The sequence below is a fragment of the Molossus molossus genome, unplaced genomic scaffold, assembly GCF_014108415.1.
Source record: "Molossus molossus isolate mMolMol1 unplaced genomic scaffold, mMolMol1.p scaffold_m16_p_18, whole genome shotgun sequence".
NCBI classification, from domain to species: domain Eukaryota; kingdom Metazoa; phylum Chordata; class Mammalia; order Chiroptera; family Molossidae; genus Molossus; species Molossus molossus.
In genome coordinates this window covers 7,985,176-8,004,204 of record NW_023425353.1, presented here as the reverse complement: position 1 = coordinate 8,004,204, position 19,029 = coordinate 7,985,176, and the positions used below count along the sequence as shown (strand labels likewise).

At 45.2% G+C, this 19,029-nt stretch overlaps 1 protein-coding gene across 2 annotated transcripts in view; it reads right to left on the bottom strand.

Annotated features, from left to right (window-relative positions):
- Positions 1–13,411, bottom strand: part of MAGI1 (membrane associated guanylate kinase, WW and PDZ domain containing 1) — a 574,287-nt gene extending 560,876 nt beyond the window's left edge. For both annotated transcript variants that reach the window (XM_036266477.1, XM_036266478.1), the window contains exon 1: positions 13,099–13,411. In XM_036266477.1, coding sequence (XP_036122370.1) covers positions 13,099–13,411 — 313 coding nt within the window. The remainder of the gene's footprint in view (positions 1–13,098) is intronic.
- Positions 13,412–19,029: the final 5,618 nt, after the last annotated feature.

Sequence of the window (19,029 nt, the reverse complement as noted above, 5' to 3'; positions counted from 1 at the left end):
TACATATAGAATATCCTATCTAAACTTTGAGTTCCTAGACAGCCTGTCAGAATGTTCTTAAAGAATAGAAACACAGTCCCAATCCAAACCGAGCAGGATGTGAACTCCATGTTGGGCGTTTTCACTTTATAGAGGCCCTTCCTTGCCTGGCTCCTTGACAGAAAAACTGCACTGACTTAATTTTGACTCTGAATCACCTGCGCCCCTCTCCTCGCCCTGCTGCCGCAGACCCCGTGCCCAACATGAATTATGCAGAGCAACCCACGACGCAGGCAGGAAAGCCAGAGGGCTGCACTGGTTTTCAAAACACAAAGCTACGGTATAACGCTGTCCCTGAAAAACAGATGACAACCGGTCTCAGAGGTTAATCATGTTCTGAAAGCATCCACTCTTGGAAAAAAGACTAGGGGCCTTATTTATCTGGAGAAAGTCCAAACTAGTCATATTATTAGGATCTTCCCAGCTATATTGAAACCCAAACCTCACTAAAAGATTTACATAAAATTTATTCATTCTTTTATTTGTAAGGCCACACATTTCACAGTAAAATCACTTATAAGCAGAGAATATATATGTAATATTTCCAGTACATATTCATAGAAAGTCATCATCAAGATGTTATTTTGCACCCAGTTCTGAGTCAGCAGACCAGAACCATGAGACAAAATATTCCAAGAATTGTGATCAGCTGTCAAAATATACCCTCTCCCCCTGCTCCTCACAACTAGAAAGGAGAAGCTATGACCAGTGGGCCTCAGATAAACTTACTGGGACTAGAGGACAAACCAGACCACTTCTGGAACTTATTATTCACTTCGACTCACACTCACAGACCCTCCCTGCGAGCTGGCCACTCTCCGGGGCCCTGAGAACACGGCAAAGGTAAGAAACGCGATCACTGCTCTCAAAGAGATGAAGTGTGAGAGACGTCGAGTCAGAGACAAATACATAAGAGGTTGCAAGCGCGTCGCCTGAGGACCAAATATGGATCCCAGATGTGTTTTGTTAGGTTCATCCATGCTTTTGAAATAACTTTGAACCAACATTTTTAAATTGGCAGGTTTGGGGGGGGGGTTTTGGCTTTGTTTTGTTTTTAACAAATTCAAGCTTCTGGGTTCTCTTGAAAACATGAACAATCTGGCAACACTGAGCCAGTGTTCCCACGTGAGAACAAGGAGCTGAAGCGAAGGAGCTTCTTCCTCTGAACAAGACATGACCTTCCGATTCACCCCAGTCCCCACCGCTCCCTAATGTCTTTTCAAATACCTACTCAGTATGTAAGTTTATGATGACTATTATAATTCCAGTACTAGGTAGTATCTATTATAAATGAGATAAGTGAAGAAATACAAAACTCTCACATATTGGCTGCAGGAATATAAGTTGACATGCTCTCTGAAGAGGTAGGTATTAAATATTTTTTTAAAACATACTTTTATTGATTTTTTAGAGAGAGAGGAAGAGAGTGAGAGAGAGAAACATCGATGTGAGAAACATTGGTCAGCTGCCTCCTGCACGCCCCCTGATGGGGATTCAAGCCCCAAACCTGGGCTTGTGCCCTGACCTGGAATCGAACCGGGAGCTCTCACTCCATGGCACGACACTCAATCCACTGAGACACACCAGCTGGGCTAGGTAGTAAGTCTTAAAAAGATAAAATTCATGTGGGCCAAGAACTGTAAATACCTATCTGAAGACAATAACGAAATTCACTAAAACATATGTATAAGAATATTCACCAATGTGTGTGAAAAATAGAGAACTGAAAACAGCCTAAATGTTCATCCTTTAATATATCATAATATATTAAATATATTACAATGGTTTAATATGTTATAATACAACCAAAGCATAGTTTAATATATTATAAATACAACCAAAAATTGTAATGGTAAAGTAGATATGTATACAGTAAAGAAAAAATGTCTAGGTTATATTGTTAGGCACAAAGCATGTATTGTGTGATCCAATTTTCATAAGGAAAGACCCTAATAAGTCTCTAAAAAACATGTATGTTTGTATGTTAAATATAAATAAATAAATAAGGTGTTAACACATGTATTTCTCTGCAGTAAATAAGCAGTGGACACTTTTTACTTTTATAGTCACATTTGTTTTCTGTATCACACACAGTGTTGAAATGAGGGGACAAGATTAAATTTCAGCAAAAAACATAAGCTGTAGAAGCCCAGACCAACTATGGACAGTGGCTGACAGTCACACCAGGTAATAACACTATCTGAGTTTTTAAAAAATTAGAAACCAAAATCTAGATGCCTATGCTTTTTAAAATAAGTCAATACATAAATAAATGCTCCTAACCGAAGAAAGTTCTTTTTTAACAACTTGATCTTGAGTTTTTAATTTTTAACCAAGTCACACAGACTTGGACAGGCTGATAGTTGGAGGCGGAAATGACTGGCTTTCCCTATCAGATGTAAATTCCAACACTTGGCCAAGAATCCAGGTGGTGAAAAACTGACTCTATTTAAATCAAGCCAAAGTGATGCCTTCTGTGGCCACACTACATAGCAAGAGGTTCAATCACTGAACACATCTGGTCAGAATAAAGGCCCTCTGCGACCTTTAACACAATTAATTCAATATTTTCTCTCCAGTTCAAAATACTACAACAACTGGCAGACAACCATGTTAAATCATCACGGAAAAATCAGACATATGGCTAAGTATATTTAATATGCCTTAAAAATAAGCCGTGGATTTTCTAGCCAACAAGATCTTAGGCAAGCATTTTTTATTTATTTAAAAGTTATGCAATTCGATGCGGCAAATATGTGGTGAGCACCTACAGAGGGCAGAGACTGCAGAAGCTGGAACACAGGGACGCTGGCCTCGGGAATTCCAGAACCACGTCACCCAGGGCAGAGGAGCGCAAGGCTGCAATGACAAGTCGCCGCGACTCCTGAAGCCGCACGTTCGCGGGAAAGGGCAGCACGGGGACAGCACGGGGACGAGGGAATCGGCAGGCTGTGGGGGAGACCGGAGCAAACAGACGGAGGGAAACAGAACAGGTAGCAGCTCTGTCCACGGGTGTTTCCAGGACTGTCTTCGGCGGGGCCACCTGGCACGTCTGCTTTCTGAGGCAGCACTGCGACAGCCTCTGAGAGGTGCATCCACACTGACTCCCACAGTAAAAGGACATGGAGTCGAACATTTCTAATGTAGAAACAGACCAGAGAAAAATTCTGAGATGTATTAAATTACAGCAGACCGGAGGGTGGGAAGAAAAGACAAGGAGAACCGATCAGTTAACAGCCATGGGCCGAAACCAGCAAAAGGCAGCTCACACACCTGGACGTGGACTACAGCTCTGAACACCTGCAGCAGCTGTCTCAGCTCTCTACCTAACGGGGTGAGCGGGCCACCAGGCGCCACCACATCTCGCGTACGCAAGAACTTTCCCGGCTGCTGCACACGGCCAGTCCAGACGCACAGATACTTCATCACTGTGCACCTATCCACAGCTTTCTCCACTTCACCTTCTACCACTCCTACGTGGACAGCCAATGTGAATTCTTTCTAAACAACTGACATCTTCCTTCTCCAAACTCATTACATAAGAGAGCCCCGTCAGACCCAGGACGGAGGAGTGTTGGTCTTCACCATCTACCCTGCTGCTGGTGGTTTAGACTGGATGCCCCAGGACCTGGTCCTTTTTCCGGACAAAACCAAGGATAAGAATTTTGGAACCAGGATCCAAGCTTGAACCTCATCTGTGGCAGCTGCCTGAGGCCAGGATAAATTACCTGACCTCTCCAGCTAATTTTTGCATGGCTAAAATGACAATGACATCATCTACCCAGGTGAAACCGTAACCTGATGTCAGTGGTATGTCAGAAGATCAACAGAGAACAGACTGATGGAGGCCAGATGGGAAGGGGGTTGGGAGACTGGGCATAAGAGGTGAAAGGACTGAGAAGCACAGACTGGTGGTTACAAAACAGTCACGGGGATGTGAACTGCAGCATAAGAAATGCAGCCAATAATTTCGTGATAACTATGTATGGTTCCAGGTGAGCACTGGACTTATCAGTGGAGGGAGGGAGACTCTGTGAAGTATATGATTACCTAACCACTATGATGTACACCTGAAACTAATATAAAATAATATTGAATGTAAACTAATTTAAAAAATTTTTTAATTAAAAAAATCAATACATAATATTATGATTATTAGTTTACCACTCCTAATTCAGAGTCCCAATCTTAACCATGAAGTTTCACCTCAGAGCAGCCTCAGCCTTACTGCCACTTGGGGCTAAGAATTCTCTGGCATGTGGCTGTCCTGGGCACTGTACAGCTCAGAAGCATCCTGGCCTCTACCCCCTAAATGCCAGTAGCACGTCCCACCCTCAGTTGTTAACAACCAAAAATGTTTCCAGACATTGCCAAATGTCTCCTGGGGAGGGGGAAGGGAGGGGGAAGGGAGGGGGAGAGGAGGGGGGAGGGGACAAAATCTCCCCAGGTGAGAACCACTGCTTTAGAGGAACTCACCGAGGAGTCTCCATTTCTCATGTGAAAATAATCGCAGCTGCCACCATGAAGGTATTTCAGTAGTGCTACTCAGGTGCCAGGCAAAAGACTAAGTGTTCTGCATACATTCTCATTTAATCCCCATAACCACCCTATGAAGTATTATTCTCATTTTCCGCCGGGTGAACTGAGGTTCTGGGAGGTTACTGTGCCCACAGTGGCTCAGCTGGGAAGTGACTGAGCCTGGACTTGAACCCAATCAGTCTGATTCCAAACCCTTATAAGACCAAGTTCCACTGTCTGCCCAGCCAGTCCTGATCCGGGAGCCCTGGTATGGTGCCAGGAAGATCAAAGGACCTCAGTGTCAAGTTCTCAAGGATCCTTGCTGCCCAGGACCCCCAGGAAACAGGGAGAGGATCTGTCCTTCCTTCATGCCTTACCACAGCCTGGAGCCTGACGACCATCTAGAATCAGTTGTCACCAGTGACAATGTGGGAAACGTTCAGGCAGCTCAGACCTCCACCTACGCTTGGTGAGGTCTAAAGGTTTCCTTCTTACTTGTCTGAACTAATCCCAGGCTTTTAAAACAGCAGCATCTGAATCATGCAGAAAAATGAGGTACTTTTCTAGACTTGAAAAGCTCTCCAGGGAACTATGTAACACAATCCTCTCCATCTCTCAAGAGATTCTTCTCTTCCAAGTGCATTCGGACAGGGAATATTCAAATAATAATGGAAAACATTTACTGAGCACTCTCTATGTGCTGGGCCCTACGCCATTTGGTTTACTTAAATCTCATGTTAGTCCTCCATCAGCTCTAGGAAGTAGGTATCATTATTACCCCTGTTTCCTGAGGGAGAAATCCTGGCACAAACAGGTGAAGTCTCTCACCCTGGGTCGTCCTGCTAAAGAACGGGAAAAGCCTGCCTTCTAACCCCCGACAGCCCGAGTCCGAAACCTGTGAGTCTACCACGCATCGAGAAATTGATATTTGTGGATAATTTTATAAGCAGTACTGCAGTCCTGTTAACACTGTATATTGCAATAATTTTGAAACATGGCTTATAATCAGGGCATAATTGCCTTTTAATTGCACCATCTAACCACTGTCCATAAAGAGAGCTTTGAATCTTATCTCATAATGGACTGAAAGATTAGCCTTAGTGTGGAACACATAACTACATCCATTAAAGGCCCACCAAATGCCTCCGTTGACAGTAATGGTGATGTTGACACCTTAGCCATGAGAATGTAATTCTCTTACATAACTTGTTCTTATGACGCTGGAGATGGTAACAGAAAGTCCATGCGCACAGCTGACTGGTGCCAGGAGAACCTCACCGTCCATTTGAGGCTGGTAAGTTTCCCAAGGCCCCTGACACGCAACACATGCAGCCCTAAAACTGTATGAAGACCAACAGAAGCAGGCCAGCAATGCTCACTGTCTTCGAGAACATTCCACATCAATCAGCTAAGCTCTACTTAGCCCCAGTCAGAGACTGCAAATGTTAAGCCCTTAGCAAGTTAAACATGATCCATCACGAACTACCTAAATTGTCAGAGACTTTCAAATATCAGAATTTTTAGAGGCAACAGGGCTCAGGAGAGATTGATTCTAGTTCTATATTTGACAGTGGATGTCAGGAAATACTTGAACAACGACTCTGCACCGGGACTACTCAGTGCTGGGAGGCAGCAGAGAACAGGATCTAACACATCCCTGCCCTCTTGGGACTTACGTTCTATAAAGAAGGGACAAAACAAGGAACTTATTTTGAAATTATTTACACACTACAGAGTAAAATAAAGCAGAGAAGGGGAGCAGGGCATAACAAGTGGCCGTGGAGTTATGGTTTTAAATAATGAGGTCAGAGGAGGAGATGTCACTGAGAAGGTGACATTTGGAAAAGTCCTGAAGTTCATGAGGAAGCAAGCCTTCCAGGTATCTAGGTGGAGACTAGCAGGCCATGGACAGGACAGAGCAGGAATGTCCTGGGCCACATCATGGGGGGCCCTGCGAGTCACTCTAAAGACTCTGGCTTTCATTCTGAGATAGGGACTCTAAAAATGATTATAAATAATGGGTTATTCTATTATTTAATTACTTAGCTATAAAAAGAGAAGATTATTTAATCATAGCAGACATTGTTCAAATTACATTTTCTAATTTTGCTACATGCCTTCAGAAAAGTTGACATCCAGACACAGTGGCCCCTCCCTAGGGCACCTGACTGAAACAGAAGCTAATACGACAGGCATGGCCTTGACATCATGGGGGCTTAGCTGTGGAAACATCGACACAAATTCACAAGAAATACTACATGAAGGCAGACAGCCACTGGGATGCAGGAGAGCAAAGCTCCAGTATTTACCAGGGAGTTTTCAAGGTTATGTATCGCAACATACAAGCTGCATGAAGACAGACAGGAATGCAGTAACCTACTTTTTTAGGATGTGAATGTCAGCCCTTAACAAATTTGACAGCCTTTATTCTCAGTATATACAAAATCAGTATATCCTGTTACACATATATACAAACTCAAGGAAGAGACCACTAACATCAGAGATGGGTGTTTTGCATTAAATAACCATCGTTTATAAAGCAACATCCTTCATATAAACCCCTGTGGTAAGGAGATGTCAGAATGTTTTTGCTTATAAACCACTTAATTCCCCTTGGTGGATATCATCAATTCTGCCATCTAAAACTGGCTGGAAACTGAATGCCAATACATGCACTGAGCCAGCTGCATGCATCGCACCACGAGGTCGAGTTCATCTATTTTTCAACAACACAGCCATTGGCAAAGGGTAGCCACTGGAAACAATGCCCGCGTCGGGCTGCATGTCCTTGCATTATTTTTTATAAAAGCTGTGGAATGTTCCCCAGTATAACCTAAAAATATCCTTCGGAGAGTGGTCTTTTGGCACCAAGAACAAAAACAGATTGATTTTTGAAAGTTTAAGTTTTAAAAAAAAAGATATATAAACACAAAACACAATTTAAGGGCAAGCCTTTCTGTAGCAACGACCTGATTGGCTGTTGGCCGGGAAAACTGTGCACAGAGAGACAACACTACAAGAAAACGGAGAAAAGGGGCCATTCTTATGGATCTTAACATACAGCAGGTCCCACATCAACAGGAAAAAAACCCTCATCACTCTGCCTGCTGAACATCTGAATTTTCACTTCGTAAACTCCAGAAGGGTCAACAGGCAGAAATACTTAAATATAATTCATTAAGCCTGACGGTCATTTACTTATTTATAGCTCAGTCTAAATTATTAGACACAGGGAACCAGCTACATGGAAGATCTGGTGACGAGAAAATGAACACTTTATGATCCTACATGAGAAGAAATAAAAGATGAGTAGGGAGAAAAGAGGGAAACATGTTGTGGATGGTCTAGTCTGCACTTAGCTCAGAAGCAACACTGGAAAATGCATTCACGCATCCAGCACTTTAGTGAGCACCTATGATCTGCCAAGTACCATGAAGGCACCGAGAAACAGAGTGAACACGTGAGGACTGCTCCTTGTTTTCATGGACTGGACGTTCCAGTGGGAGGGGAGACAGACAATAAAGAGGAAACAAGGTCATGGGACACTGTGACAAGGCTATGAAGACATGCCGGACGAGGGATGGCGCGGGCTCAGGAGCCGCCTTCCACCCGGGCAGGGCAGTGCTGGGCCAGCTCACACGGACTTGGAGGACGGATCACACGCGCTCTGGCCATCCAGGGATGCTACCGTCAGCGCCTCCCCTCTCCCAGAGCTGGTGGTTGCGCGTTAGTGGCACAGCACCAGATACGGAGCTCAAAGAAGGTCTCTCTGAAGGGACACCAGGGGAGAAGTCAACCTTGTGACCTTCTCCGGGGAAGGAAACGAAAGCCCAGAGACCCTGAAGCAGAACTCATGGGAAACCTAGAAAGACAAGGCACTGGGTTTTAAGATGAGAACAGAATTTTATTATAGAACTGCTGTAATATATTCCAATTGGTCAAAATAAACACATGACATCAAAACAAAGCAAAGAAAGGCACAGAGAACTATGTTCAACTGTGTGTGGTAAGGGAACGGCCCTCGTTGTGGTAAGGGAAGGGCCAGGTGGTGGTGTTGTGGTTTTTTAATTGTGTCTTATTTATTGTCTCCGTTCTGTCTCAAAAAAAGTGAAGGGACTGTTTCGGTTCCTGAGTATTTTGCAAAACCACAAAATTCACCTACAAAAATATGCAAGTGTGACCTATAATATTACCAGTTTGGGAAACTACAATCACACCATTTTAAACTTCTGAAGTCTGGGTTATTCGTGGAATTGCTGCTTTCTGAAGGGGCACACTCACTTCTAGCATGAAAAAACCAGGCCCAAAGAGAGTGACTTGGGAGATGACGATCCTAGCTGGCTGACCTGGAAGCCAGGTCACCTCCCTCATCTGATGTCATTTTCTCAATATCCTAGGGCAGTGGTACTCAAAACTGTTCACCTGAAGGCTTGCTAAAAACCCCACAGGCTGTACCCCCATGAGCTTCAGAATCAGGGATGGGGGGTGGGAATGTGCATGTTTGACCAGTTCCCAGGTGATACTAATGCCACTGGTCTGGGGACCCCACTTTGAGACCCACTCACCCAGGAATTAGCAGTCTGGGCTTTGGAATCCAACAAAGCTGAGTTCCCGCTCTACTCCTGCCTCTTGTATGAGCCTTGGAAAGGCCTCCCCAACTCTCTGGACCCCGGTTTCGGACATCTAAGTTATGAGGAATAAAGAGCAAAATGCCCTAGCACTAGCTTAGCCAAGGGCCTGGCACACTCTAAAGCAAGTGCTAAATAACAACTAGCTACAGCCTATAAGCAGTTTCCTTCATTACTTTTTTCTTTTTCCACATACACTAGAATGGCTAAAATTCAAAAAGGAGTCAAGATCAAAGGTTAGCAAAGATGTGGAGCAACTGGAACATTTATAGCAGCTTTATTCATTTAGCTACTAGTTAATAGCCACAAAATAATAAAGAGTCCAAATGTCCATCGATAAGCAAAAAATATAAACCACCTGGAATACTACTCAATATAAACAATGGAATACTACTCAATAATTAAAAAGAATAATGACGCACACATCAATATGAAATCTCCAAAATATTTTGCTGAATGAAAAAAGCTGGACACAAAAGGTACATACTGCATTATTTCATTTGTGTGCATTTTAATAATAGACAAAAATAATTCACGGTGAAAGAAATCAAACAACCTTTGCCTCTGGAGAATGTGGGAGAAATGACTGGAAGGGGACCTGAGGGAAATATTGGGGGTTCCATATCTTGATCTGGGTGAAGGAAACATGAGTGTATACAATGGTGAAAATTCAGCAAACTATATACTTAAGATTGTGTATTTTACTATAGGTAAATATATACTTATAAAGTATCCATATATGCTTCATTATATATATAAAATAACAATTATATAGCATATACATATAAAATTTTTTAGGCACTTTGTGACAAAAGACTGTCTTCTCCCTTTAAAATGAATCAACTCCAGCCTGGTTGGTGTGGCTCAGTGGATTGAGGTCGACCCGTGGACTGAGGTTGACCCGTGGACTGAGAGGTCCTGGTTTGATTCCCCAACAGGGCACATGCCAAGGTTTCAGGCTTGATCCCCAGTAGGGGGCATGCAGGAGGCAGCTGATGGATGTGTCTCTCTCACACTGATGTTTCTATCTCTCCCTTTCTCTCTCTCTAATAAATCAATGAAAACATATTTTAAAAAATAAAAATAAATAAGTGAATCAACTCCAACCTGGTAGATCCACTTAATTTTATTCCTTCACAATCCAGTCCTGCTTCATATAACACCATTTGCTACAGACTATTTTGGTCTCTGCATCTTTCCAGAGAACTGCCATGAAACAGAAACAGCAGATTTTTCTTCCACAAGAATGTGTCATCTCCATACCGAGAGCACCCACAGTGACCCATGTTCCCGGGAGTGGCTAGCTCAGGGTGCAGACAACACAAAAGTAACGTTTTCCTTTACCATGTACCAACTATGAGCCTATCTAATATGATTAAAACACAGTAATGAAGACACAGTTACTGCAATTCTGTCAGAATTTAGATCATATTCTCAATATAAAAGAGGAAACAGAAAACTGGTGAAATGCTTTCTAGTGCCATGGTTCTGTAATGAAGATGTTAAAGAGCTAGGTATGCCTGTGTAATTATCACATGAAATAGCTTTCATTTGTGGCGGATTCCAGGCCATTCCTGTCCACATCTTTATTCTAGCCCACTGCAAGTAGGACAAGTAGATTTACACACACACCTGCCGTGAACATTCCTGTGCAGCTCAAGGAATGGTTCTGGGTGAAGGGAAATAAAATGACACTTGGTGACATTACCATTTCCTTCCAACCCAGAGGTGTCTGATTCCAAACACACCTGATTATCTGACCAATCCTTCCTAAATTCCATGATGAGACAGCCCTGGGACAATGCCTCCAGGATCTGTGATAACTCGTGGACGAGGTTCAGTCACATGCAGCATCTTGATGCCAAAAAACAAGCTCCCATACAGAACCCAATGGACACCTGGAGGTCCCCCACTGGATGGTACCCCCAGCTGTCCTTCTTCCAGCACTTTCTCCAAAATGCCCCTGAACTGATACCTGTAGCTGCTCCCATCAAATTCTTTCACACAGTATTTCCTCTACAGTTCTATCAAGAAACTCATAATCCAGGTTTCTAACACTAAAAGCTAGACTTAGAAATAAATAACTGCTCAAATTCAATTTAAATGTAACAATAATAGCTAATTTTTATTGAGCACTTACAACGTGCCAGGCAGGCACTGTTCTGCATACTTTCCACTTATTAGCTTATGTAATACCCTCAAGAAAGCCAGTTTACAGATGAGGACACATTCTCTGGTGAGGCCAGGAACTGGCCCTCAAGCAAAGCCTGCGGAGATAAGCAGTGAATGAAGCACTCTCTCCTTTAATGAGCTTACACCTTGTATGGAAATAAGGCAAGAGATCTAACTCAGTTTAGAATAAAGGAAAGACTACAAGGCACACACTTAGGGGACCCCAGAGAAAGTGATTTTTTCATTCCGGCTGGTTGCTCAAGGGCTTCTTAGAGGTGTCCAAGTGGAAGATGAGGACATAAATGGAAGGAGCTTTCCATAACTGCCAGCCTGTCAGCTCCCAAAGCTAAAAGGTCCAGTCTACTCGGCCTGGCCCCCTCCTCTGTTTCATCTGGAACAGGCCTGTTTCCAAGACAGGACCAGCCAGCCCTTTTTTCCTTTGACATGTTCCCCAAGCTGCTGTTGCCCCTGCAGACCAGCAGGCACACATGGGAACTTTTCACCACCTTCAACTCTGCCACTTCCTCCAGTGCTTTCATGGGAGAGAAACTGCGTGTGACACTTGGGAGTACCAGGGATCCCTTTAAGGGAATCGAGTCCTGCTCTGCTGAACTGATCCAGGGACAACCCCTTGCCTGCACCAACTGAGAGGTAAGGGACTCCCCACCAACACCAGCCATCAAAGAGGCCATTACTTCTCTACAGACTTCTGAGACTTTGCTTCCACTCTCTCCTCACAAGTCAGCCGCTCCCCTCCCCAAATTTCAGCTCCCCACTTCTTCCTCCTCAGTGCTAAGGCTCTGCAGCAAGGGCCCCGAACACTCATTTTGGTATCTGTGTGACCTTGGGCAAGTAACTTAACCAATGTCAATCCCAGTTTCCTTATCTGTTATATGGGGTTTATAAGAACAACTCACTCTCCTGATTCTTGTGACTCAGAACAAGATAATGCAAGGAAAGCATTTTACAGAGTTTGGCATGTAGTAAGTTAATAATGAAGTGTGCCTATCCTTATCATCATCATTAATGGTGATAGTGACAGCGGTGACAGTGGTGATGGTTAGTGGCAGCAGCAACTTGAGCTTGACTGGAGCTCAGTGAAAATACCTTTTCCTCCCCCAGCCTCTCCACCCAAGCCTTGGGGCTGAGCCACACGGCGAAGACTCATGCGTCATCCAGCTGTGGGGTGAATGCAGGATCTTCAGGCGGCTGGCTCAAGAACATCCAGCGCCTGAACCCACCTGGAGGGTTGCAGGGTAAAGACGACGTTCTAATGGAGGAGGTCCAATAACCATAGACCTTCTCCTCGTTCACACCCATTCTCCAGGTCTGGACACAAACAACTGGCAAAAGAACGCAGCACTACGCCTGCTGCAACGCTGCCCGAAGGGGCCAGGAGAGCCTCCACTTTGCCCCAGCCTCAGTTCCCCAACCGTCCTCCAGGCGCGGGCGAAGCTGCGCTGCACTTGGTGACTGAGATAACAGGTTGGCAAACAGGCCTGGGAAAAGTCCCCCGCTCCCCGGCGCAAATCCAACCCCCTCTTCCCAATGCAGGTGAGCCAACAACTCGCAACCTCAACACAACTTTGTCTATTTCACCACGAGGACGCACGGCCTCAAAGTCCCCTCTAAGCTGCGCTCGGAGGAGGAAAGCGGGAAATCGAGATGCCCCCTAGGGGAGAGGGAGCTCCGCAGGCCGTTCCGGTTTCTGGAAGCCTCCCGGAGGCGCGTCCCGTCTTACCTTGTCTGACGGCTTTGAAGGTGACGGCCTCCTTGCAACTGTCGATGACTCCCAGCACGTCATAGCGGGGCAAGCCGGACACCCGGATTCCTTGCACCTCCAGAAGCAGCTCCCCTTCGCCCAGCCTGGGGCCCTCGCCGCCGCCGAGAAGCTCCGCCGCCTCTGCCGCTGCCACCGCGCCGACATACGGAAACTCTCCGTTCTCCGCGCCCCCCAGCACCGTCACCCCCAGCTCACCCTGGGGTCCCCGCTTCACGGTGCATTCGTGAACCTTGCTAGTCCAGTGGTTCTTCTTCTGGATCACTTTCGACATGACGAGTTACACCCCTCTTCCCCCCAAATAAAAATAATAAAATGAGAGACAGGTGCCCCCCACTGCACAGCCCACAAGCCCCCGCTGGTTCATGGGAGAGACATCTCCCCCAAAAAATAACGCAACGGGAGAGAGAAACTTGGCAGCCTCCCTCCCCTGCACACACTCGCGCACTCAAGCCATCATAAAACAAACTTTCTGGGCTTCCCCGCGAGCCCTGCACCGGCGCCCGCGAGCTTTGTTTGCATTCCGGTGCTTCTCGGTCCACGTTCCGGCGCCCGGCCGTGCTCTCGGGGATCAGAGTCCACTCTGCGCCGCTTGGGTTTTTTTTTTTTTCCTTCCTTCTTTCTTTCTTGCCTCTTAGAAATGCGGAGTCTCTTCTTTACCTCCCTCCTGGCTCTCCTTTCCTCGCTGGAGGGCTGTTCCTGACGGTGAGGGAAGCCCTTCCAGCCAGTTGCTGGGAGCCCTGGAGACGCTGTGCAGAGCGGGGGTTGGGAGGAGGGGGTGGACGGGAGGGAAGTGCCTGCGGCCCCTTTAAGCAGATACAAAGGCTCGGCTTGTTTTGTTACAGTTCATTCTATTCCGCGCCGCCGAGCGCAGTGGCCGGCGAGAGGAGACGCGCGCGCATGCGCCCCGCGGCCGCCTGCCGGCCAGCCTGCCCCACCCCTCCTTCCCACAGGGAGAGATTCCAAAGTGCTTCCCTTTGGGTCCTAAAACCGCCCTCTTGGAGGAGGCAAGTTACCTCCTTTTATACACCCCTCTTATTCCTCCTTTTCTTTCAGTGCCCTGGACGCAGCAAATCCCCTTGGAGCTAGGGGGATGCGCACGTGTTTTACTCCAACTGTTTGCAACTTTTGAAACGTGGTTATTTCGGCTTTGGCATTCTGAAACAATTTCACACAGGTGGGGGTTGGGGAGGCTCATACACTCACCCTCGCGCTCCCACTCACACACTCACGCCGGCCTAAACCTCCTAATTGCCTTCTGCCAGTGGCTGGCCTTGCAGTCGGCCCCCCAGCCCAGCCAGTCCGCCGTCCCCGCCGCCGCCCCGCGCCGCAGCTCCCTCTAATGCCCCGGTGCCGGAGCCGGAGGTGGGCGCCTGCTCCCGCCTGCGCTGCGCCGGCTGGTTCGGGTCCTGGAGCGGGTCTTGCCAGTGCCTCTGGCAAGGGGAGGTGCGGCGGGTGGCCCTCCGGGCCCCCAAACTGGGACGCTCTGAGCGTCACAAGCTCTCACACACACATACCTTCACCCTTTAATTTTGGTGCCAACTTTTTAAGACACAGAGAAAACTACAGGCGAGGGAAAGAAGCAAATGGTTAGAGCGGGTTAGGGGCTTTTTAACAGCCCTTCCAGTAAAAACTTCTGGAGTTAGTCATCTACCCCGGCTGTAGTTCCCGACTGAGCCGGGAAGTCTGCAGACCCACTCCGGGGCCAGGAGATAAGGATCACCCCCGGGTGTGGGATCTGCACCCGCGTCCCGGCGCCCGCGGGGGCGTGGGCACCGCAGCCACCTCTCGGAATTCGTAGCCCGGGGGCCGGGGTGGGGGTGGGGGTAGAGCGAGCGACTGTCAGTGCTCGGGAGCTGCCGGCAAAGAGTACCCTGCGCCTGAAAGGCTGCCTTCCCCAATACTCCCCAAATCGGCCTGGGCGGTAGAGTCTCCCAAGTGATTTATAACGTGTGTTCATCTTTGGTCACAGGAGCGAGTCCAAGTGCTAAATAAGGGAGGTGAGTGGAAGGGACTCAGAAGGCTGGGATGCTGCAGCGGCCAGGGTTGAGATCTGGATTTAAGTTCCCATTGGTCCAGTCTCTGTGTGACCTTGAGCATGCTGTGTGACCCCTCAGAGCCTTCGCTTCTCCCTTGTTATGTGAGTATAACAGTGCCTCAGAGGTTTTAGGACTAGTACATGGACGAACACTAGTGAAGTGCCCAGCTTATAAAGTAAATACTTTTAAGCAGTGTATAATAAAAACTTATACTATTAGTAGCAGCAGTTGTAGTAGTATGTGGAAAGAGAATTGGGAAATCATTTGGGCTTTCAAGTTAGATGATGATGATAATTCTTCCACTCCTTTCTAAAGCTTAAACTAATATATAGGAATACATTTAAATATATATCCTTTCCATTTTTTTATTTTTTTATTTTCCATTCTTTGTTCAGGTAGAGTGGGAGGGAGAGCGAGAGAGAGAGAAACATCGATGTGAGAGGGACAACACATTGAGTGGCTGCCACTCACATGACCAACCAGGGCCGGGGACAAACTGCAACCGAGGTACTTGCCCCTAGCGGGGGGGCAAACCCAGGACTCTTTGGTCCCCAGGCCTACACTCAACCACTGAGCCAAATTGGCCAGGGCCAGAATCTCAGGAGTTTTAATGTTTCCCTTAAGTGGTGCTGATACACAGCATTGAGGAAGGCCCATGGGTTTAGCATTCTTGATTCCTGAGCACTTTGTACATCACAGACCCTTTTGGAGAATGAAGTTGTGGTCCACATCTTCCTCTAGTGTGTAAGCTCCAGGAGGGCAGGGAACTTTGGCAGTTTGGTTTACTGATGTTTTCCCAGTTCCTGGAACTGAGCCTGGTACCTAGTTAATGCACAAGTTTGTTGAATGGATCCCCCACAAAAATGCACATTTTTGCATACCACCTTAGGGTAGGCTCACCGACTCCCCTACAAATCACGTGTAAGCTTTGACTTGTGGGTAAAGCTTACTTCTCCACTCTATATTCTAGTAGTCTGATTGCTTGCCAAGCATACCCCCCACCTGCCTAGAATCAGTGGTCTCCCCTCTGCTTCCCCAGTTGACTCTCACTCATATGGAAGAATGGACGAGACCAAGTGTTTAGTGATTTTTCCCACTGCACAACATCTTCCCTCTCTAGGATTCCAGGTGTCCTGCAGCTGAGAAGGGGAAAGAACTTGGAATTCAGCACACTTCAGATTTTAGATGTGGAATAATGCTAAGAAGGGATACCTGAGGGTACAGAGGGCATAATGGAGAGAACTATAGAGAGACATATTATAATCCAAGAACATAAGTATTTTGAACCTTCCACAGCAGCTAAGACTGCCAATTTTCAGGCACTGAGTGTTTGAAAACTTCCCTCCTCTATCTACTCTCTTTCACCTGGTCCAGTCCCTGTGTCCTGGACGGAAAGCAACTTCGGGACACAAGTATCTATCCAATCCAACCTTTGAATTCTCATCACCTACGCCCGTGCTTTATGGAGTGTGTACCATACACATTTGCTGAATGAATACATGAGGACACAGAAGAAGTGTGACATTGAACTGCATAATATGTGGTCCAGCCGGTGTGACTCAGTGGATTGAGCATCATCTCATGGACTGAGAGGTCCAGTTCGACTCCCTGTCAGGCACATGCCCACTTTGCAGGATCCATCCCCAGTAGGGAGAGTGCAGGAGGCAGCCGATTGATGTTTCTCTCTCACATTGATGTTTCTCTCTCTTCCTTCCTCTCTTTCTAAAAAAACAAACAAAACAAAACAAACAAAAAACTGCATAATATGTGACCTTTTATACAAAGCCTAGTTAGACTTGGTGGCTAAAACTAGGGTATTTATAGATTCTTGAAAGAGTTTATAGTTATCTGATTTTGAAGTTGATTTTTCTTGAAGAGATGGAAAAGTGAGATCCTAGTGTTCTGGCTTTTCTCACTTAGCCTATGACTTTGGTAATACATTCCAGTGGGGAAAATAATTCAATAAAATACCTAATTCCGAGGCTTGCCATGTATCCCAGGATAGATGTGCATTATTTTATTTAATCATCACAACAACGGTGTAAAGTAGGTATGTATGACCTTGAGTTTACAGTTGAGGAAAGTGAAGCTAGAGAAGTAAAGAAACTTGCTCAAGATCTTGGAAAGAACAAAGCTAGGCTGTGAACCCAGAGCCATGACCCCAAACCCATGCTCAAAACACTGTCCAATGAGAATGTCGGATGTGGCCACCTACCATTTAATATATTTGGCTTAACAGCATTTTTTTTTTTTTTTTGGTCATGAATGTGCCACAGAGTATGGGCTCACTAATTAAGTCACCCTCCTATCTCTTCCCTTTAATCTGAACCAAAATAGTGTTCCACTCAGGAATCAATTTCCTGTTACCTATCTGTGGACTCTGAGAATTATATAACTTACTGGCATGTAAGGAGAATTAATTTGCAAACATTTCTGAAGTGCTTGGAGATCTACGGGCTGTGATACAGGTGACATGCCAAAAATCCTTATACTGTTATTGCATTAGCATATCAGCGGTGAACTCTTAATAAGCACAGAGGTTCAGGTGAGAATCAAATGATAACTGCACAAATTAAGACCTTGTTTTATATCGCTAGTTCCACTAAGGGGAAGGGGGAAACCCATGAATATTAAATGTGCATTTCTTTTCTTTTTCCCAAGTATGTTTCTTCCCAAATTTTTCCATTTGTGATTAAAGAAATTTATAATTGCAGTGTAAAGTAGTATTTTACCAAAAATATGAGACTGGGAAATAAGTTGGTGAGCTGTGGGCAAAGAAGAACATATAAATTGGTTATCTTTAAATTTCTGAAAAAATGCCAGCAAGAAGAGTATATTGCAGATATCAATTAAGTACATTGTACATATTCAATATACTGACTCCAAACTGGTGGTTTAGAGCAAAGAGGGGTATTGATGCCTTTACAGCAGATACAAAACCTAGTTCGATGTGGTGGCTAGGACCAAGGTAAATGGCAGGCAGCGAGGGCACTTTTATGATTCACTTGATAAATTGTTCTATTCCTCACAGCAAGACAGATGGGCAGTGTTCTCTGATCATAGTATTTCTCCTTTTAGGACTTTCAGCCAGGCAAAAATAAATAAAATGCTAATTCTTGTGACCTTTTCAGACATCACATGTAAACTATTATTTTAATACCCCAGAGAAAAAACTCCAGGAAGAGAATTTAATCTTGGCTAATGTTCTGGTTCACTTCCATGGTAGAAATGAATATTGGTCACTGAAAGATTTGAAATTTGATGATAGTTCCAAAAACCCAAGTATTTATTATGGGAATCTCTCCTAAAATTTCCCAAATGATTCAGCTACATAAAACACTAACTGTCCCAAATTGGCATTTTATCCTGCACAGTTCTACTGAAAATATAGCTGTTGATATCATTAATTTCCTTGTGAACAAGACATTTGCTTTTTCTTGATTATAGACATTTGTATCTATTTTATTCCATTTCCCACCAACTCTATGACAATATAGTAATTTGAATATGGTAGGTGCTTAAACAATACAGGATTTTATTATTGAAGGTGTTCCCTCTCCTCTGCCTCCTTGTATATCTTTAACAATGTACTGCACTAAAACAGAACTGAATGAGAGAAGAGGGAATTTTACACCGAAACCGAGGGTGGAATGCCCATATTTTAAGAAATACCCTACTGATATGTTTTTATCGAACAATTTAAAGAATAGGTATGTAAAAAGGTAGCACTAAATTAATATATTAAAAATGCTATTACCTAAACCTAACTACTTTCTACATTTGGGTATATCACCTCCTGAGTTTTGGGCAATACAAACACACACACACACACACACACACACACTGAGTCCCC